The 21,940-nt window shown below is 58.1% G+C and overlaps 1 protein-coding gene across 1 annotated transcript; it reads right to left on the bottom strand.

Moving 5' to 3' along the window:
• Nucleotides 1–3,385: 3,385 nt before the first annotated feature.
• LOC117651180 lies at nt 3,386–18,750 on the bottom strand. Its single transcript, XM_034394988.1, has 7 exons — nt 18,577–18,750; nt 12,830–13,071; nt 10,090–10,298; nt 8,465–8,600; nt 6,934–7,070; nt 6,482–6,773; nt 3,386–3,483 (listed from the first exon to the last, which is right to left on the bottom strand). The coding sequence occupies exons 2-7, from the start codon at nt 12,885–12,887 to the stop codon at nt 3,386–3,388; spliced, it is 930 nt and encodes a 309-aa protein (XP_034250879.1). The 5' UTR covers nt 12,888–13,071; nt 18,577–18,750.
• Nucleotides 18,751–21,940: the final 3,190 nt, after the last annotated feature.

The following is a 21,940-nucleotide window of genomic DNA, read 5'->3' as shown; positions in this document are numbered from 1 at the left end:
GTTTTCCGGACCAAGAGAATGCAAACAAAAAAGTCACGGCTGCAAATGCATGGATGTGTTCAAAATGTACCTATTTTCTTCAGTGAGCCTGGTTCCGCTTGCGCCAACGGAGGCACAGTGTGTCTGTAAATACTTTTGGGTGTTCACTAAACGGAGTACGTCAGGTGGGGAACTCCCGCAGATAGGCTATTTCGCGACCGACCGGTGGTTTTAGGCCTTAATGAGCGAGCGAAAGCAGGCTACATCGCTCTGCTGCCATATCACTGCCGCACGAGGTGGGGTGGGGCGGGGCGGACCTCGTGAAACACCCCACCCTCCAGTGGCCACCGCGCGCGGCCGCGTCGGGGTTGTTGGTCTGGACACGGTCCGCTGCGCACCCCACTCGAAGGGCGACATGCGCGGCCAAGGCGCCAAGGCATGCCGGGGCTAGTCCCGGCAGCGCCAAGGGGCCAAGCCGGGCCCAGCCCGGCCAAGCGGAGACGGAGCACGCGGCCAGTCCGGCCAGTCACTGCCGGCCGTAGGCCTTTCAGGCTGTGCTGGCTTTCCGGTGTTTCGGGCCGCGCACGCCAACGAAACACCTCACCACACCAGCCTAGTGCGGCGTCTGGCACAGCGTCTGGCCTGCAGGCTGCAGCCCGCCGAGACGACATTAGCGCTGCCGCGGGCAGGCTAAGGGGAGGCCGAAACGGCAAAAAGGTCCAAAAGGCGAACGCTCTGCCGCGGCAGCCGCTCGATCGCGAGTCCCCTTTGGCTCTAACCGACGCGCCGCAGCTCTCAGCGACTCTTGCGCCTGAAACGCGCATGCCTCTGTTTTTTCCTTTCCCCTCACTTAGGCAACACTCACCGTCCAATCAAACATTCAAGAGCACTTTATGCGCAAAATCCCCCTGTGCCGCTAGCTTGCCGCTTGCTTGCCGCTTGCTTGCCGCCGGCCTGACTCGGTGCACAAGCCGGCCGGTAAACAGGCCGTGCGGCAGGAGTGCCTGGCACTGCACGACGAGGAATGTGGACTTTCAAGAAGCCTGCGAGACGCCGCACTTAATTTAGGAGTGAAATGGGCTTTTGGCAGGGCCCCGGAACGAGGTGCGCGGTGCAGGGATAACTCCAAATCCCTCTTGTTTGTGTCAAGAAAATAAAGTCCCAGTTTTTGGTAGGGTAACATGATGGGACATGAGAAACGTGCGGTGAAGGCAGAAATCATGAGAGACTGCACCCCCCCCTGTTCTATTCCCTCACCCTCCATCGTCGCTAATTGCGAAAAATTTAATCATCCTCTCATTGTTAAGGGGACGGGCTAAAAGCATGTTAATTTATACTTGCCGGACTCGTGCGAGAGGAGAATCCAAACGGTGTGGCGGGGCAGTCCGAGAATAGAGAGAGGCCTCGTGGGAGGGGTGGCGGTGGGCAGAGTGGCGCCGATGGAATTCGAGTTTTCCTGTTGGCAACACTAACAGACACGTAGAGGAGGGGGGGGGGTGCTTCCCCTACCGGCAGTCCGAGCAGGAGACCGAGTCATGCATGTCCAGGGGTCCTAGGCGCTCACCTGGAACAGAGGCTGGACTGGGTAAAAACGAGCTGCGGTTGCAGTCGCCATCACAACCTCCAAGACGAGGACAGGTCTTCTTGGTTTAGCTGCGCGGCAGAGTGCCGCCGCGGGTATGACGCAAAGCCAGGGCTCCGCGCGGCCTACGGGTCCCTCACCCCTCGCGGCCTCGCCCCTTGGGGATCCGTCGTAAACGGCTTCACGATGAGGATCAGGGCGAGGCGGCGGCACCTTTCTCACGGCCCACTGCACCGCGGCCTGCTGCAGCGCGGCCTGCTGCACCACGGCCCGCTGCACCGCGGTGGCACGCGAAGGAGGCTCTGATTAAATCCAGCAGAGTAATGAGTAATTACCCCGAGTGTACCGATGAGGCCTGCGTTACAGATTGTTTTCCCCGCGGCGACCCTCACCGTCCCCAGGGAGCAGCGCCGCCAACCACCCCGCCCCGCCCCGCCCCACCCCGCCGACGCCGCCCCCGAGGCGCTGGACGGAGGCCGCTGGTCTCCTGTGGTCACCGAGGGGTCGGCCCTCCTGCTTCCGGCACGCGGCGATGTCTGAGTCACACTGCGGGCTACCCTCGCCCCTCCCCCTCTCTTCCCCTCCCCCCTTTCCCGCCCCCTCCCTCTCCTCCCCCTCCCCCTCCCCAAAAAAGTGTGACTGCACATTTTCATTCTTTGCTCCTCCTTGAATCTGTTGCAAATCACAAAAACGTTTTTCCGTGACTAGTGCCCAAAAAATACGCTCCCCCAAAATGTTTAGATGTATGTTTGGTAGCGTCACTGGTTTCACGCGAAAATTTGAAACGCTTAGAAGTTGTAAAAGGGTGTCGTGTGGAGAATGGTGATCTTGGGTCAATGTGTCGATCCCGGCGAAGACAGCGCAACGCCTGCTGGCAGGGACTGAATTTTGCAGTGGTCGTTTCTTCCTCAGCGTGCTCGACGCTTCCCCTCTTCACTTATAGATACATCTTTCGCCGAAAAAATTTATAGAACGGTCGTAAGAGCTGCAGTGGTGGCTGGACTTTGCGGCGAGACGTGGAGACTGACGGTCCGGTCGGGCCGAACGGTTTGGTGCCATGCTTGGTGGCGCGTTGAGGCGACGCGAGGACGCGGAGACTCCATCGGGACGTTCCCATCGACTGCTGCCCCCTTTGGAGCGGCCTCGGCCGATCTCGGCACGGCGTGCGCCGCGTGCACTGCAAGGGCGGCGGGGATGGTAATTGATAGTACAACATGAAAGGGGGTGGAGGCTGCAGTCCCCTCCCGTCAGCCTGCCTTGCCAGTGCATTGCCACCGGCTTGCCACCGCGCCTTGCCTCACGCCAGCGTTGGCAGCGCATCCTCGTCTCTCCGGGACTGGTCAGTGGGCCTGCTATGCTAGTGCTGGTCGCAAATTATTGGTTCATGACACTTATTCATAGGGGTATTCCTGCATGCGACATTGTTACTCGAAGAAGTTGCTGCACTGTTTAAAGCAACATGAGGGGACACCCCTGTGCATAAGGACAGGCACCAGATATCAGTCAACAGCACAGCACAGCACAGCGACTGGAAAGCCCCTCGGGCAGAATGAGAAAATGGTGTCGCGCGTGTAACGCGGCCACCCATTTACCATGGAGGGTCCTCCATCCGTCTATTCTCATTTACCCCAGTCGCTGGACAGTCTTTTAAGCACCGAGTACAGAGTGGTAGCCCCCCGGTTCCTCGAACATTCAATCTCGTGATGAAGCCCAGCTCGGTTTGTCCGGACTGACCGGGCGCCACAGACCGTGCGGCCGCTTTTCAGCGCAAGGCGACTGCGGTTGTTCCTGTCTGGCTGCGTCCGAATGTGTTGCACGCCGGTTCTAATCACCGTCCGTCTCAACTTGACCAAACACCAAGGAAGCTCCAAGCAGTTTAGTTTGTAGAGAATACGTGTAAGCTTTTAACGTGAAAGGAATGTCTGAGGAACAACACGACAAAAATATAATACGGTGAGGGGATTCGTTTGCTTTATTTTGACTCTAGGGATAACAAATATACACATCTTCATTTTGATCATTATATATCTCCTCTATTGCGACGGAACCGAAAATGGATGTCATTTATTTTAATAAGGAAAAGGTAACTAACACACAGATCTGATTTTTGTGTGGCTATGTTCCAGAACCATAACGGCAATTGTTTTGAGTGAAGTTAGCGGTACCGCGTGCGATTATGCTTACATTTCACAAAATTAAAGAACCTATAGATGATTATCAAAACGATATTGATATGTTTACATCTACACAACTGTTTTTTTTTTTTTAAGAAGAAAACAACTTGAACTCAAACGTTTCCGTGTCTATTGTGACTCAATAATACAGTAACTCAGAGGAGCAAGGAACTCGGATTAGAAATGTGAATTCAGATTGGGAGGGTGAATTAATTTTGTCCTGACACTCAAACAACGCTCATTCAGCGGCATTAATACTTCTAGGGTTAAAAAAATTCCAAACTGCTTGGCTGAGGGTAATGCTATAGTCGCGCTACAGCCTATCATTGGCTACGGTGTGCAACGGTACCGGGAGAAGGAGGGGGCAAATTGAGTGTGTGTGTGTGTGTGTTTGTGAGTCCGGGTGGATCTCATTTAGCACACGGCTAGCCGTGTGGTTAAATTGGGGACTTTCCGCGATGCGGCTGTGAGAGCGAGGGAGAAAGAAAGAGATGTATAGCTGCGCCTAGGCCGCTAGCTTTCAAATTAGAAATCCGCCCCGACGCAAGTCAGTCTAAACGACTCTGTCTAAATACACGACAATCATCACAATAAAAAATGTCTGCCAAGTTTGGACAAAGTTTGCTGAAGATTTGGCTGCACGGCCGCCAGTCCAATTGGCAGTGTACGCTCACGCCACACCGAGGACAGGGCCAGGATGGCTCTCCCGGCCACTCAGTGCTGCTCGTCAGAGTGATTGGGTTATTCAAATGCTGCGCGTCCTCCGCGGCCCGCTGGCTTGTCCCCTATGACGGCGCTGACGCACTCCTTGACCTGCTGGCGGGGCTGGCGGTGCACTTGACGAGATTGCCCCGCCCTCCATAGAGGCCGTGGCGGTGGCCCTCACGGTGAGAGGGCTGAGGCCAGCAGCAGCATGGCCACGGCCATGGCCACGGCCAGCGCCGAGGCGCGCGTGGCCGCCGCGCCGGCTTTCACTGCAACAGACATCGGAGAAATGGTTCATCATCATCGCCACACCCTGCATGCGCCCCTCCATGGCCCCTCCCTGCACCCACTTTCCCCCCGCCTCGTGTCATTACAGCCACTTTTGGGTGAAAAGAAGGAAAAAACAGGACCCATTTGGGGGAATACTTGGAACCGCACCCCTGTCCCAGCCCACCATGCACCCCATCGAATTTATGTTAGGGAAAGAGAGCTTCTTTTTGGGGGCGAGGGGGAGGTACCATCACCGTTACGAACCATCGAAACAATAGAGCCGATCGAGAACACGCGGCAAGCCACCTCCAGGTACTCCGCCCCGGGAAACGCAAGAGAGGTGAAAGAGATTTTCAACGAAATGGTGAGCTGTCGGTCCAAATTACTGCTGACGTGTGACTGACTGGCCGAGAGGTCGCAATGCCACCACTTTATATATTCAAACCGCTAGGTTCGTCCATGATTGAAAACGCGGTCGTGCCTCGGCTTGAGCCGAGACGGCCCGTATTAGTGCCCACGTGCCGCGCGGTAGTGAGGTGCGGCCCTTATGCCCTCACGCCCTCATGCACCCATGCCACCCTCCGCCGGAGCAGGGCCGTTGCAAGGCGAAACAAGACGTGGGCGCTCATCTCCCCGACAAACACCTCTCAAATTTGGGTTTTCTCACTTGATAAAGCACAGGAGATATATTTGATTTGAGCCATAATTGCAGAGAAACTTCGTCAAAGAGGAACGCAAGAGCAGGCCGCGGATCGTTCACGTCTCTCTTGTGCTTATGATGAAAAGCACATTTGTTTCAATGAAATAATTTACTTGGTCAAAGAACCCTGACCGCATCTGACCAAAAATAAACTCGAAGATTTAAGCGTGGGACATACACTACTAGAGTGGAAGCGAACGGGTGCGCTAGGTTGTCGTGCGGCGCGGTGTGGCACGGAGTAGCGCCCCCCCCCCCACCCGGAGGCGCACCCGAGTCCCACTAACGAAATGAAAGAAAGTGCGGCCCACCCCCTCCCCCCGTCGGGCTGTCACGCGTGAGTGCAGGCGGCCGCGGCAGCCCCACCAGCGTGTGATGATATTTATCTATGCAAATGGAGAGCGACGTCTGGTCACGCTTGCCACGCTGTCGCGGTGCAGGCGCTACCTTTCTCCGCGGACTGCCGGTTTAGGCCAGATGGCCGCTGGCAAGCGGCCGGGGACTTTCTTTTCGACCAGCCACACGTGCCACACTCATGGCAGCCCGTCGCCCTCCCTGTCTACCGCAAGGCTTACGCGGTTTACTCTCAACAGCAACATTTCATCCCCGTCACGGATTTGGGTCCTAAAGATTACTGCGCGGGTTATGACATCGCATCCCGGGTTCCCGTGCCTCGTGCATTGTTTGTTGGCTGGATTCCTTCTCGCGCCGTCCCCTCGCCCTCCTCAAGTTATTAGCCATATCCAAGCCCAATCTCACCTTAATGGCACGAGACCGACTCGACAAAGTTAGCTTCTTACGGATGATAGCGGCCCGGAAAAGCGTGAGACGTGCCCTGGGCCGTCAACCTCAGGTGTTTGATAGGGAAACACGGTGGCCTTCGACCCCTTCACTTCGCGAGTAAGTCCGTCAGAGTGAAAGCAACACAGTATCACTAAGGAAACTCATGTCAGTACACTCAGAGCACTCCCCTGGTAATGCAGTTGCCCTTGGAGTGTGCGCATGCAACCGCAAAAAGGAGAGACGCTTTGTTTTGCGTCGAGCGTGGACGCCACTGGTTCGATGAAGACTTACCCAGGAGCCGCGCTTCCCGGTTGTCGATCTCCATGGCTATCCGCGGCAGTGGCTGGTGGTGGCTGTGCTTGGTGGGCAAGGACGCGGCCGTGGGGTTCGTGCGCTCGGGGGCGGCCTGAGCAGGGGCGGCCTGAGCGGGTTCTTTTGGCTGCTCTGACGGCCGGATGGTGGCGACGCAGCGCAGCGCCATGTTTCCGTCCTGGAAGTGCTGGGGGCCGACCTGCACCACGAGGCGGGCGTGTGTCCGCACCAGGCCGTGGGCCGACATCTGGGCCTCCAGCGTGGGGTCAACCTGCCAAAGATCCACACGCTTTATCCTAGGTCAAATTTTATTGTCTTGTGTAAGACCCCTTGATTTTCACTCACGACAGTTTTCAAACTAGTTTTTACTATGAAATCTTACGTACACTCTAAAGTTGGAGTGCCCACAAACTGGGCGCCTTACCACGCACCTGTCTGTCGTTGATATACCAGCGGAGTTTTGCCGGTGGGAAGCTGCGGTCCGAAGTGCAGTTGACACTGAGCGTGTCCCCCATCTGGTATTCCGCACGGTCCAGTCTCGATATCTCGGGGCCTCGCTGTGGCAGCGCTGCAACACGTTCAGATCAAACATTTAGAAGCATTTCCATGTTTACTCGTTTGGAAATAGCGGACGATCCACCCCGCGACCAGATCGTCCCTGCGCGCCTCTTCCAAGCGCGCTATTTCAGTGAGAGCAGGGGCAACCAGCGAGGGGCAGGAAATACCACCATCCGAGAGGCCGGATGCCCGACTGCGCTGCTACAGCCGATACAGCCGGTTGTCCCTGCACCTTGCCATGCCCGTTGCCTGACTACGCTGAGCCTCGTTCTAGACCACCCAGCCGCGGGACATTGCAAGGGTACTTGGCGAAATGTGGAACGAAGAAAACACAGTCACGACTTATCGATTTTTCTTTAGATTGATCCTGTGGACTTCCCCAAAACAGAACAAGGTCTAACCTAACAAAAAAAAGTCCAATGCTAATCGCATTGCCAGGTGTTCCCATTTTCATAACTGGTTTAAAAGTAAGTTATGAAATACCAATAAAAAGGCGTCCTGGTTTGGGAGCGGTATTGCAGCAAATTTTGTCGAAACTGTAACATATTCGTAGAAATCGTGGTTTGGCCTGACTTTAGGCAGCCACTGCATCTAATCTAAGGTGGCTAATCGTTCTCCCTCAACGGATGGGTACTCTTTGGGCCTTTCCTTAGAACACCATTGTTACGGAGTGCGAGTGCACACACACACACACACACACACACACACACACACACGACAATCGGTACAGAAGCCAAACGATTTTTTAAAGGTGGAATCCAATAAAAATGAAATATTTTAAAGAGATTGAAAACAAGCCGGACGACGGCAGAAGAACCCCATGGTCATGGGCGGCCTTGGGGCTTGGCAAAAAAAGTTAATGAAAAACATCCCGGAAAAACGGGGGAGCTCTCGGCTGATAGGTTACATGTGTGCGTTAGCTAATATACGGGCCGTGGGCATGCGATTCACCCCCCTCCCCCCCTTTCTCACCCTTCGCCGTAGCCGCTGGCGCCATAAACCAGCGTATTGGAATGCAATAATGGGCACGGAGTCCCATTCTTTTCCGGCTGGCCTACGTCGCCTGCCTGTGGTTCTTTGTGGTCACCGATCTAGTTGCCGAAAAAGAAGCGGCAACGCGCGCGCTGGCAGCCGGCGAGCGTCCCGGGCCGATCCGCCCAACCAGCTTGAACAAACCCGAACAAACCTGCCGGTGAGCCCGGGAAGCCACCGGTGGGTGTTCAGTTACCTCATGCGCCGTTTGCGAGGAATACGAGAAGTCACGTTACGTTCGTTAACGTTCGTTTAAAGCACATGTGCCACGAAGGCCCTTCAATTTCCTGTTTGGCACGGACTGTTCATCTGACAGTTTAATGAATGAATGAATGAACGCATTGAAAATGAAGGATGCTGACTGATACTCACCGACCACCTCGAGACGGCCCTCGCCATGCACGGTCTGGAAGGAGGGTGCCTCCGCCGACACTTCGCAGCGGTAGTTGCCCGACGACCTGAGAGTCACGCTGCGCAGCACCACAGTGCGCTCGTCCGAGCTCCGTTCCTGCCAAAGTTGAAGGCCACCGGCATTAGGGCACGGATAATATCCTCTTTTACCGACATTGAACAACAAAAAATGAACGGGAGCCGCCAAACGATCGCCAAGCCACCACACCAGTTCGGAGACCGCCTTGGCGGGAGGACGTGGAAACAGCACGTCCTTGGGGAGACGTTCGTGCGTGCGCTAGAGTTACCGGGCAGGTAGTAGATGCTCGGTTGCCGGGCGGACCATTTCCACGGCGAATGGAACGGATTTGGCAGACGAAGGGACCTTCCACTTCAAAGGGCGGTGGGTGACGCGGAGTGCCTGCGGACGCCGGCGGGCATCTTCGGGGAGTGCAGCTAATTACAGACGACATTCGCGTCAGAGGGAGGGCTTTGAGAATTAGACGGAGGTACGGAGGATGACAATTGAGGCCACGGCCCTCCCCGCAGCATCTGACATCGCCCTGAGCCAACATGGCCGAGCGTTTCAATAATGAGGGAGGGGGATCGTGTCAACGGGGGGTCCTGACACGCCGTGTGTGGTCGCCCCTGTTGCATTACTTCTGCATGGCGACCGATGGTAGAGCATAGTCATTCCAGCCAAAGCTAGGGATTCTCGTGACCTACTACACTGCGAGAAAAAACTACAGAGAATCCTGTTAATTTTCTCACAGCGTCGCTCTGTACCCAAAACTACAGTGATCTCTGTCTTTTAAAAGACGGAGCTCACTGTTGTTTTTTGTGTTCATCTCTCTGTTGTCCTATCGGCCAATGCCACATCGGGACGGCATGGCCAAAGCCTTATAGGTCACCGTTGGGTCCCCGAGGGCGTCGACGGGCACCTCACAGGGTCCCCGATGGCGATGCGAGCATTTTAGACCTAGGTTCCGACCATTCGCTGAAAACGTCTCGTCAAGATCTACTCGAATCAAGAATAAAAAAATTTTCTTGGTCAACCCCCGTTTTTCAAGATTCTGATTGGTCAACTGGATCTTAAAAAAACGGGGTTGACCAAGAAAATTTTTTTATTCTTGATTCGAGTAGATCTTGACGAGACCTTTTCAACGAATGGTCAGAACCTAGGTCTAAAATGCTCGCATCGTCATCGGGGACCCTGTGAGGTGCCCGTCGACGCCCTCGGGGACCCAACGGTGACCTATAAGGCTTTGGCCATGCCGTCCCGATGTGGCATTGGCCGCTCGGACAACAGAGAGATGAACCCAAAAAACAACAGTGAGCTCCGTCTTTTAAAAGACAGAGATCACTGTAGTTGTGTGTACAGAGCGACGCTGTGAAAAAATTAGCAGGATTCTCTGTAGTTTTTTCTCGCAGTGTAGAGTGCGAAACAGCCCCATCCACCCCCAAGTCCATCCGCACTAGTTTCCGCACGCCCCTGCCCTACGGAGGGATTTGTAGCGGTTGCAAGAATCCCTATCTTTGCCTGGGACGACTAGCACGGAATCGACTTTCACCACTTTCAAGATTATCGCGAAAGTGTTGCTACTTACGTCCACGTGCACGCCGTCCACAAGGTAGGAGTGCTTTGGGTTGTTGGCGGCGCGCGGCACAAAGCGGTAGATCTCGTCGTGGTCCTTGTACCACGTCATGGAGTAGAGGCGGTCGCTGCCTAGGTCGAAGTCGCACATCAGCGAGGCCTTCTCGCCCCGCAGCACCACGGCCGGGATGTTGACCTGCAGCATGCGCAGGCTCGTGGCACCTGCAAACAAAGGCCCCGTAAAAGCGCATGCCAAGGAGTGCCAAGAAATGCCGCTGGCGCTTGCGATGCGCGTCGTTAAAATAGACCAGACTAAACAATTCATCCCCATCATCGCTGCAGGTGACGCATCACTTATTACCCCAGTCAGTTTGCCCGGGGACAGATCTAGAGTGAAGCCACACGCATGACTCCTCGCCTTCAGATAGGTGAAAAAAGGTTTGACAGGGCCCCAAAAATTTCCTTCGCCGCCTCTGCATGCTGCGGGGTGCATGAGGAGCGTGGCCCGACTTTCTCATGAATATGATAATAGAATTGCCATCCCGCTCTTTCGGTTAAATGGAATAACGAGGCTTCACCGCAGTGGCCGGAGCTGCTAACTCTAATTTTCGAACCTAGGTGGCAACCCACCGATCGTATCACGTTGATCACGTCCGCGGATGGCAATGTGAATGGGATGATGGAGAAGGCCTTGGGGCTCGCAACAACACCACCGAAGGCGCATATCAAGGAGTGCCAAGAAATGCCGCTGGCGCTTGCGATGCGCGTCGTTAATAAGATAGACCAACCTAAACAATTCATCCCCATCACCGCTGCAGGATACAAAACCGATTCAAAATTACCCGAAGCAATGGGTGAGAGTGTAAGACTTTCGGGCGTGTAGCTTATTGTGCTAAATGTCAACGGGTGGTGCCCCGGTGCCCCCGCGACGCACTCGACCTATGCCGTCTCCTCATCAAGGCGCCCTTCGCACACCGCCCTGCCTGGCCCTGCTGCACTGTGCTGACCTGTTGAGGCGAGGTCGAAGTCCAGCCCGACAAGCGGGCGGGCCGGCAGGCCGGCAGGCTACCTCGCGGTGTACTGGTGCGGCCATTCCTTTTCGCGTGACGGGCGCAAAGATTTCCGGCAGGCCATATAAGCAAAGCCCCGGCACGCTAGGCCAGCAGCCGGCTCGAGCTCACGGCGAACTTTCCCCTTAGTTTGGGTGTGAGTCAAAACCACAATGGAAATTATTGTGACAGCAATGCCGAAGAGGAGAGACAAAACAACTCCAAACGCAACGAAAAATCAACATTTGAGGGTAGCATAACTTGGCTGTCGTTCAGTAGCTTTCTGGTAGGCACTCCTATAGCGCCTTCCAAATTTGGAAACTCTATCTCAACTCCCCCCTTGTACACAGATGACGACGACGACACACAGATACAAAGGCAAATGAATAAGCCCTCCCCCTATTTTTTGAATAGAAGGGCGGGCCAAAAAGAGGCACTGTCAGGAACTCGGTTTGAATCGGGCGGCGAGCTAGTCGCTCCGAGCTCCGACAGACGCATTAAACTCAATCAGACCACCGGGCGTGTCCCTCGGCCGGAGCCGCCGCCGCCGCCTTGCTGCCGCCCCACCCCGCCGCGACTGACGTCGAGCCGTTAGGAGTGGGATTTCCATGGAAATGAGGTCCGTGCACGAGACAGGTCAAACATCGCTGTCATTGACTAGAGAGTAATTGATGCCTCGTTCGGCTTTCGGTTCCACTCAGCCAACCCGACCACTGCGCTCTATTCACTCCAGTCGGCTGCAATATGGATGGAGCATTGCAACGCATCAGTGTGATGCGCCGACCCGTCGAGGCAGCGCGCGGTCGAGCATGACGTGGGCGAGCAGCAACGCCACCCACCTGGGCGCCAGCCGCCTACCGCACGCGCGGGCCACCGAAGACCCTCTCAAATCACACAGCTTGGCTGCGTCAGCCACGCCCCGCATCACCCCGCTTGCGGCGAGAATGTGTATCGCGAGGGCTTACATCGGAAAGCGTTTCGCCCTCAGCGGCGCAGAAGAACGCTCCGAGCATGCGCGAGAGGGGGTGGGGGCATGAAAAGTTAAGAACGATGCCAATGCCTTGCACTGCACACATGTGGCACTGCAGCGAGCCGTACATCGCGTCGGCAAAGTTTGGCACGCGGCCTGCCTGCCTGCGTTCTGTGCGCAGCGCGGCAGCAGCAGCGCGGCGTCAAGACGGCCAGCACACCCGCTGGGCCCGGGCGTTCCGGTGTGGCCTCACGCGCGTCGTGCGGCATCCGTCGCCGTTTTGCCCAATCCCCCACCCCCTCCCTTGTGGGTGCCACGACACCACTCCGACCCGTCGGACTATGTCGGACGGCGACCCCAATCGGTGTGAAGTTACGTCGAGGACTTGATGGTCAGCAAGTCACGCAGCCGTGTCGTCGAGCGCGGTGAGGCTTGGGACGACTACATCGCTAGCGAAGCTTCGAACGGTATCGATTTTGTGATTAGCGGCCCCGGGTAATGGACGTAGGGCCGTCTCTGTTGTGACGCGGCCGACCCAATAGGGAAGCAGAGGTACGTGCCGGCAGCGTGTTTACGATGTGGTCGCTCCGACAGAACTCGTCGTCTAGCTGCCATGGATGTTCAAACTGAAAACGGGCATACCCATTCGCATTCACCCTCTCACCTCTACATTCCGTTGCAGTAAAACGAGAAATCGAATGAGCGCCTCTCCTCCTGAATCTCCATATACTTACCGGATGACAGCAACAGGAGGAGGCACACATTGAGGAGTGCGACGAGGCCCAGTGCCATCTTGGAGGACCTCTCAGGACATGTTGGTGGTGCTTGGAGTCACATCCCAGTCACATCCCTGGACCCGTCGACCCGTCTACCCGCCTCGGCTCCTTGATTGGAAATCGCGCCAAAGTAATTACTGCGCTGTCTGAGGTGCTGCGCACTGCGCGCCGCGGCCTCCGAGTCTCCGAGTCGGCGGCGCCTGCAACAAAGGAAGAGGCGTCAAACGCAGTCGGCGGAAAGATCGGCGACGCTGTGCCTGTCTCTGGCCGCCTAATTGGGGCAGCAGACAGGTGCGCCATGGCGGGCCACCTGCCCGGCTCGCGAAGGCTCGCCTGCTCGAGCACGTTTCGAAAGCTAGGGCGTCTCACGGTGCCTAAGGAACCTGTTTACGCCTCTCGGAGCCCAGAGGGGTTCGCGTCACCCCATCATCCCACGCCCCAATTACAAGCGAGTGAAGTGTCGACAAACAAACAACAAGTCAGCGCAAATTTATGTCAAGTTTGTCGGGTTTTTAAAACATCATTTTTTAAAGAGCCCCCTTTCCTCTCAGGCTCATCTCCCGCTGTTTTCTTTGGAGCCAATCAGAGGGCCTCATCAGAGCACTGTCCGCCCCAGGCAGGACATCCCGGGACGTCCCCGGGATCCGAGAGGTCCATGAGGGAGGGACGCGCCGCATCACGGACCGCCTCATATTTTACTAGCCACGGGCAGGACGAGGACCTCGCTGAGTGGCTGGGTACCTCGCACTGCATGCGTGGCTCTTTCCAGAAAAGCAAGTCCTCCTTTTCATCCAAACCTCCCATTCAGCTTTATATAAATGGACAGCTCTCAGTGGTAGAGTAACGTGTGTTTGCACACCTCCGATTTTCAATGTAAATGGTGCGTGGAGGGGGTGGTGATGGGTGTGAGCAGAGTCCAGCAGAATCCATGAGTGCATTCACCAAAAGCTATTTTCGGTCGGTGTCAGAAGGAAAACAAAATGACAAATGGTAAAATGAGGGGGTGAGAGAGAGAGAGAGAGAGAGAGAGAGAGAGAGAGAGAGAGACAGAGAGAGAGAGAGAGAGAGAGAGAGAGAGAGAGAGAGAGAGAGAGAGAGAGAGAGCCACAGTAATCTCTGAGCCGCGCGGATTTTGACGCGGCGGCGCTGCGGGGCAGCCATTGAATTAAAGTAGCAAAACCGCCTAATGACCTGGCTGGCTGCCAGCCTGCTGCCGGGCGGCACGACGAGGCTGGCTGCCTGGCTGCCTCACGCTAATCCCTCAAATCACTGAACCGGATCACGGCCCGGGTTGCCATCGAGGGGCTGCTCCAGCACGCCCTCTAAAAAAATAACGGCTAAACACGTAATTTTCTTCCCGGGCTCCTTGAGAGGTAAGGGGCGCGGACACGGCCAGGAGAGTCTATCAGGCGGCCTCATAAGCCATCTTCCCAGGACTGTATTCCGCATTCCACTCTGGCAGAGGGCGCGGCCAGCGCGGCGCGGTCAGCCACCCCCGGGGAGGTCGTCGAAGTAGGTGCGCTCGCTTTTCCCGGAGCCCCGCGGGCTGGCGAGCCGCCAAGTGAGGCCCCCCCCCTCCCTCAACCCCGCCCCGCGAGGCCGTCATACGCGATTACACCCTGCAGGACGGACTGCTTACGAGCAGTGGCGCGTGGCGGTGTGATTAGGCCCTCTTCGTCGTCGCGCCGACCCTCGAGGACTCTTCCTCGCCGCCTGGCTGCCCCTGACCTGGTCTCCCCTGTCCGCCCTGTCTGAGGATGATGAGACTTCCTCCTAGACGTTCAATACTTTACCGCAGCCGCGTGAAGGCCGCCGAGTAGTTTATTCATGCCGACTCTATGCCGACGGGCTGAGGGTTGACTGGCTGGTGTTGCATACCGCCAGGCCTGGCATGCGACACTCCTGGCTGCGACGCGGAAGCTCTTGCGAAAAACGATGCGCTTGCAGAGGAAAACAAAAAGCGTGACGAGTCAGCCGATGCGCTCGCGATGAAGGCGGTGCTGCTCCTCGCCGGCGGGCAGGTTTACCAGGTTCGCCTCCCTTGAGGGAAATTGCCGGAAATGAAATATGAAGCACCTGCCAATATTCGGCGCTTCTGAATCATCATTCCGCGTTCCGCCCCTCCATTCGCACGGGGCGGGGCGCCGGGGCGTCGCGCTGGATCTGATTAAAATAATATAAAACGCCTGGTAATGAGGTCCCGGTGGCGGCGCGGCGGCGCGGCGGCAAGTCCCCGGCCGGCCGGGCGGCGCGTCGAACCGCTCGGGGGGCGGCCCGGCCCGGCCCTCGGCCTGGCCTATCTCGCGCACTTATCGCGTGATTTACCGCCAGGGCTTGACTTGGCGCCTTCTAAATCATCGCAGGTGTGCCAACCGCTGCATAGGCCGGCCGGCCGGCCCCACCGGACCGCTCTGCCCGGCACGGACTGGCTGGCCAGCCTGACGCCGTCGGCTGCCGTCCCGTCGTTCTGTCGTTCGCGGCCGGCCGTCCGCGCGTCCAGATTAACCATGATGCGTTAGTTTAGTTTGGCGCGCCGAGCCGACCTGCCGAGTGCGGCGTGGCGCGGCGAGAATGGCCCTTGCCTTATCACCGCGGAGCGCTGGCCAGCCGCAGTGCGAGCAAAGTTTCGTACAATAAACACCGGGGCGGGCCGGCCGGGCCTCGGGCTGAGGGGGGAGGCGCCGCCACCGCCACCGCGCTGGGAGAGGAGGGGAGGGGAGGAGGGGAGGAAGGCCTGCTGCAGGATGTGATCATAGCTCCCGCCACTCGCAATTCATTTTATTGGAGGATATAATGCCCTGGGGAATTTTTCCTCCAAGTAAAAGTTGCCGAAGGAATTCGGTGCCGCAGGCGTCGCTCGAAGCAGGCATCCGCGTCAGGGGCGCGCGCTTCGGCAGCTTCGCGAGCGCCGCTCGGCATGCGGCCGACTCTCGTGGCACCCCGTGGCTCTTCACGGCTCTTCGTGGCTGTTCGGGGCTGTCCGGGACTCTTCGCGGCTCTTCGCTGCTGTTTCGCAGCGCGGCATCCTGGCGATGGCGGCTTCCTCGAAAACGCGCCCCTCAGCTTTCTTCTCTGCACTTGTTCGAGCAGCTGCATTCATTCGCGGGCGGGGCCAGGGCGGCCAGGGCGGCCAGGAACAACAGGCGGCCGATGGTCCGTGCCCGCGGCGGGATAGCAATTAACGCGGAGGAATCCCAATCCAATGGAGTGATGTGAAATTTGTCTGCAGGGCTGCTGACTCGGGCGTCTCTGCCTTATCAGGGCTCCATTATTCTCCAGCAGCCTCCAGCTGACGGCCCGTCGACGAGCCGGGCGCCGCGAGGCGCCGCGACAGGTCAACTTTCTTTCCTCGACTGCGGGTCGCCTTTGGTGCTCGCGCTGGCTCCGGGATTGCCAACAAAAATCGTTGACGCGGAAGTTCGTCCTTCGTCCGCCTGCCCAGCAGTGCCAGCGGTGGGGCCGGCGGCGACCTCAAACGCCGCTGATTTTTGGCTGCGCGCTGGATGCTCGCAGGTTGCTTGCTCAGAAATGCTGCCGTCTTCAGGGAATCTAATATTTAACTCCTGGAGTGCAGTAAGCTGTCACACCGAGCGCTAGTGTTGCCGCATGGTGGAGAGCAGTCTCCCAAAAATCCGCTTAAGCCACAGCCCGCATTGCAGCCGTCGATTGCAGTGTACTGGCCGTTTTGGTTTTTTATTATTTCGGGCAAGGCGAGCGAGGGTCTCCGTTCTGCAGAGACGCAAAGGGCGGAGGGGCGCCCCTCGAGGCTCCCGGAGTCCTTGCCATGGCCTTGCCAGTCAATATCAGGCTCGTTTTCCCTGAGCTGGCACTCCGCAGCCCTGTGGACTAATCTCCGGGCCGAACGAGGCGAGTCCCGCTACTCCATGTCGCTGCGCTGCACCACTTCACATGGCGGGCCGCGTCGGCGGCAACCGCCCGTGAGCCGCTCCAGCAAGTGCCCGCCAACAAGCTCGAGTGAAAGCGCGACTTGCTGCTGCAGACGAAGAAAAGTTTGATCCGTTCGAGGGCCTGTTCCCTCCAGCCAACCGGTCACGGGATCTGATTCACCCCGCTGGGGGCGCTCAGGAGGCTCGGCTGCGTGCCGCGTGCTGCGCGAGGACAAAACGCGGCGACCCGCGGCGACCGAAAACAGCCGTCGGCTAGGCTCGGCCGGCTCGGCCCTCGGCTTGTCGAGTGGACACCGCTACGCCGCGACGCCACGACGGCCCCTGCAGCTTCCGCGACGCGCCACGCGCTCTGTGCGGTTATAATTGAGTTGTTGGAGTCGCCTTCCTCGAACAGCGGGGTGCGGCGTCGCGTCGCGAGAGTTCCTGGCGTTCCTGGAGTCGCCCGCCCAGCCGGCAGTGCAGCCCAGAGGCCCTGCATGACCCTCCCAGCAGAGTCTCCGCTTTTCCTGCCCCGCGAAGAAGGCGCGTGCATTCCACCTGATGGGACATTGTGCTTGGGGCCAGTCACCTGGAAAATCGCACTCCAAAGGATTTATAGCAGCAGACCCTTTTTATTGAGTCTTTTCGTGCTGCTTTCGGGATGCTTTGAGAAGCTCATACCTCTTTCATTCTTTATTCTGTCTGCAAGAACATAGATATGACGGGGAAGCCAAGTGGAGAACTTGGCATTTAACTGATTTCCAATCAAACTAAATATGTTCAAACTTTTTTATTTTTTTGGACCGCTATGGGAAGCCTTGAAGTACTTTCGCGTCGCGTCAATAAGAGTCCTCGATGCTTCACTCCCTTTACTCACTTCTTCAGCCAAAGGAGTTCCTAGAATTGGTCCGTTGTCCTATTGGCCAGCGGGCGTCGCAGGCCAACCGCATCAACGGAAACGGGGTGCAAGGCGAAGACAAACTGAAATCGAAACTTCCCGGGCAGCCGAGAGAACCCAAGTTAAAGCCGGGCGGGGGACGCGGTCGCGGTGAAGACGAGACGAGGCGTATTGTTTTCCTTTGGCAGAAAGTTTGCTGTCCAAAAACGGCGAGTTTGCTCAGTGTATGTAGATACAGCGCTGTAGACTCGACCGAGAAAGCCGCCTGTTTGGCTCTGTTTTCGCGAACCATCGTCACCAACTCCGGTCACAATGTTGTCGACATAATTGTCGCCTAAAGTTTGGCTGCTGCGCCTCCAACTCGTTCTCTCTATCTTGGCGCAAACTTTGCAAACGCAAAAAAAGGCTGCGTGCTCGGCGGGCCAAAGTGCTCTTGAGCAAAGAGACCCCTGCAGCCCTGGCAGCCCAGCAGGTCCGCGCTAATCTGCCCCCGACCAAACCAGCGGCTCCGCCAAGTCTCGCCCAGCCTCGGCCAGCACGGGCCATCCTGGGCCATCCTGGGCCAGCCTGGGCCATCCTGGGCCTCCCTGGGCCAGCGGCCTGGGCCAGCGGCCTGGGCCAGCCTGCAGCCGCCCGTGGTCGTCCACTTTATGACTGACGGGCAGAACGCGGTAACGCCGCTCTCTTTGTTGATAAAACCGCTGCCAGGCTGCCAGCGGTCCGTCTGTCCATCTGGACGTTGTGGCTTTGCGGGCTTGCTCCGCTACCGGCTGCCGCGCAGTCCCCAGGGAAGTCCCGCCGCTGCGCGCGCCGCGTGCAGGGCGTGCAGGCGTGCAGCGGGCTGTAAAACGGGTTGCAAACGGACGGGCGGACGGGCGGGCCGCCCTTCGGCGGGGCCGTTAAAGGAATCATTTACATACCGGCAGTATCCCTCGGGGCTCGGCTCGCCGGGCTCCCTTGTATCCGTAAGCAGGGCGCCGCTAGCACTGCGCAGCGCAACCACAACAACGAGCACAACGGAGCCACGCACGACGGACACGCGACGTCGCGCTCCCCGGCCGGCACGCACGGGCTGCGGCCCCGCTTGTTGCTGGACGCGGTGCTGGAGGAGGACTGCCTGGCGCCGCACTCCAGCGCCGCCACCGCCACGCGCCGCGCGCCGCCACCCCCGCTGCCACCCCCGCCGCCGCCACCCCCGCCGCCGCCGCCGCCTTCCCCGCTGCCCCACCCGCCGCCTCCACCTCCGCGCAACGCCGACGCTCACGCCTCAGGGACCTCGGTGCGGTGGTGTTGCTGTTAGGATTCATTACTTGTTTTTGTTTTGTTTGGCGATGTGTGTCATTATCCTTGCCGTCAGGTGCGTCAGGTTGACCATCCACGTGTCGCTGGCCTTCTACTCTACTCATCTCACCGCGGTTGTTTTTAGCAGATGAGACATCGTGGTTTATTCAGAATCCAGAAGGGGAAAAAATGGCGCCGACAAAAAGATATTGGACGCGCCTGTCTGTCTGTCTGTCTGTCTTTCTGTCTGTCTGTCTGTCTGTCTGTCTGTCTGTCTGTCTGTCTGTCTGTCTGTCTGTCTGAGTTCATGATTCTCTAGGTCGAGGAACTCCTCATACGGATGTCCTTAACGCGTTCCGGCATGCGACTTGACTGTCTGGGAAGATTGAGAGACTCTGAGAAAATAGAGTACCGGAGTACACTGTCCTCGTTCGATATTTTCGGGTGCGTGGTGTCCGGCATGTGATGACGAGCCCGCAATAAATCCTTTGATTCGGCAAAGCAGCAGCGGCTGGTACAGAGCCCAGCACCGACGCTCAGGCACTGTTCGTTTCGTCCCACTCGCGACCGGATCATTATACTTGCCCCGGCTACTCGTTCTGTTTCGCTCTGCTTACTGAGTCCCGTCCAAATGAGCCCCATTTGCTGACCCAGGTGGAGGGGGAAGAGGCGTGGGACAAGATTTGAGGGGGTAGTCGATTACAAAGCAAGAGTGCCCGGATTCGAAACCAGCCGTTCCCCAATAGGGGAATTTTCGAATTTCAGGTTTCTTGCGACGCATCCCTGCCGGGCAGTATTCCACCGACGCGTCGGGGTGTTGATTACCGCAAAACGCGATTTGTGGTTATCAACATCCTAAAAATACGGTCTGGCGCTGAGAAAAACGGACGCCCTTGCCTGGGGTCGAACCTCAGATCTGCCTTGAGCGAGACAGTCGCTGACCGGGGTCCGAATCTCCGGATGTCTCCGGATGGACGATTCGCAAATGAGTCCCGTCCCGTCCGGGCTCTGCCGACGAAGCCACCCCGTGGAGGTGCGAGGCGAGACGAGGCGCCGCGCCATCTCGCGGCCGTGGGCGCGGCGCGGCGCGCGGGGTATCGGCGCGGCACGGCTCCACGCCGCGGACGCAGTGGACGCAGCGGACATACCCCCGGCTCCAGCGCGGCGACGTGTTGCTCGCGGACCAGCACCTCGGCGAGGTTCGGCGGCCACCGTCCCCGACCGTGGAGGGCCCCGACGGTTGTGCAATGCGAGGGTGTCTGGCCGGGACGGTGTTGAATGTCACCCCTCTCTCTCTCTCTCTCTCTCCCTCGCTGCAGAAGGGCCTCCGCACCGCGTAATCAGTTCGCACAAAGTTTCTGTCAAACAAGGGCCACGGCAATTTTTCAATCACTGGCTTGGCACAATCTCCTCGGTCAATATTTGAGCGGCGAGCGGCGCGGCCGCCTCTTTGGATCGTCCGGCTCGTCCGACGAGTAACGAGGAATGAAAGAGTTCCTGTGTGTCTTTTGCCTTTTGTCCTTCGCGGCACAAAGGCGTGCATGAGCTTGGCATTAATTAATTAGCTCCAGTCATGCTGGACCTTCCTCACCAAGACAGATTGCATTTTTAATTTATTTTTCCAAGTTTTTTTTCTTGTTTCAGCGCGTTGTCTGTCCTCCTTTTGCTGGGTGAGAATTAGAATAATTATTCGAACGCGAGGTTCAATGCCAGCGGGTCTCGAGCGCGGGTTGGAGCAGACCGGACGGCCTGGGGACGACTTCCGTCTGCGAAGTACGTGGAGCGCTCCGAACGACCGCCGTTTGGGCAGATGACTAAGTGTGATTTTTTTTTGGGGGGGGGGGGCACGAACGTTTTTTGGAAAAAATCTAGAGTCTACTTACTTATCTGCTGGACTGAGATTCCCTTGCGCACGTGCGATGCCTTGAAGCCCTCCTTCGCCATCCCAGAGTAGGGATTGGCTCGAGGCCCGGGACACCTGTTGTTGTGCACTCGAAGTGGTGACGCAATGGCGGCGGCAAGAAGTGTCGGGTGGTTCAGGAGGAAGTTGCGTAGGTTTGGAAGAACCTGGGTCGAACCCGAAGCGCTGAGCACACGACTCACATGGCCACACCGCGTCGTGGCGACGTTGTGGCGTCGAGGCACCGCGGCGCGGGACCGCCAGGGGCTGCCAAGCTTATCGGCACACACTTCCGCCACCGCCGCGGGCGAGGTTGTCGTTGTCGCCATCCTGACCCACGACCGCTGCCTCATCCGCTGCGTCAACCGCTGCGTCAACCGCTCCCTCATCCGCTCCTTCATCCGCTGCCTCATCCGCTCCTTCATCCGCTCCCTCATCCGCTCCTTCATCCGCTCCCTCATCCGCTCCCTCACCCGCTCTCTCATCCTCTCCCCGGTAATCCGAGGAGCCTGGTCTCGGGTCCTCGCCGTGACCGCCGAAGTCGCCGGGCCGCCGGAGTGGCTGGGCGAGCTGGGCGAGCTGGGCGAGCTGGGTCTGTGGCGCCTCGCGCTGCTTGCGCCTCGGCCGTCGCGGCAGCGCTCAGTCCCTCGCCAGACGCTGCACGGTGAGGGTGGCGGAGGCCGCCCAAGCCCCGAGGCCCCAGGCGCACGCGTGCCCGAGCGCGGATCACGGCACCTCGCGCCCCGCGCGGCGTGGTCGGTACAGTGCGAAACACAGCGCGAAGCACAGCGCGAAGCACAGCGCGAAGCACGGGCGCCGGGGAAGCCCCCCCCCCCACCCGGCGAAGCAAACCCCAGGGGGCGGCCCTCCTTTCCCTTTTTTTTTTGGGGAAACGCCCCTCGGTCGGCCCCCCACCTCCCTTTCCCTCCCCCTTGTCCCAGGGCCGCCCTTGGGCTGCCCGGGGCCTGGAAAGAAAAGGGCCCAGGGGGGAGGTAAAAAAACGGAGAAACGCCCCGTTTCTCCTTTTGGTTTGTGGAGGGCCCCCGGCGGGGAGGGGACGGGGAACGGGGGGCGGGGCCCCCCAAGGGGTCCCCCAACCGGTT

This window comes from Thrips palmi, unplaced genomic scaffold (genome assembly GCF_012932325.1).
Source record: "Thrips palmi isolate BJ-2018 unplaced genomic scaffold, TpBJ-2018v1 HiC_scaffold_5, whole genome shotgun sequence".
NCBI lineage: Eukaryota > Metazoa > Arthropoda > Insecta > Thysanoptera > Thripidae > Thrips > Thrips palmi.
Note: the sequence above shows the minus strand (reverse complement) of the source record. Positions and strands in the feature narration are given on the sequence as shown.

Excerpts from the sequence above, each read along its gene's own strand:
- LOC117651180 (XM_034394988.1), bottom strand. The coding sequence starts at position 12,887 with ATGGCACTGGGCCTCGTCGCACTCCTCAATGTGTGCCTCCTCCTGTTG. Across the intron at positions 10,299-12,829 it reads CCTCCTGTTGCTGTCATCCG|GTGCCACGAGCCTGCGCATG; the intron begins GTAAGTATATGG and ends CTTTGTTTGCAG. Across the intron at positions 7,071-8,464 it reads GGGCCGTCTCGAGGTGGTCG|CGCTGCCACAGCGAGGCCCC; the intron begins GTGAGTATCAGT and ends AACGTGTTGCAG.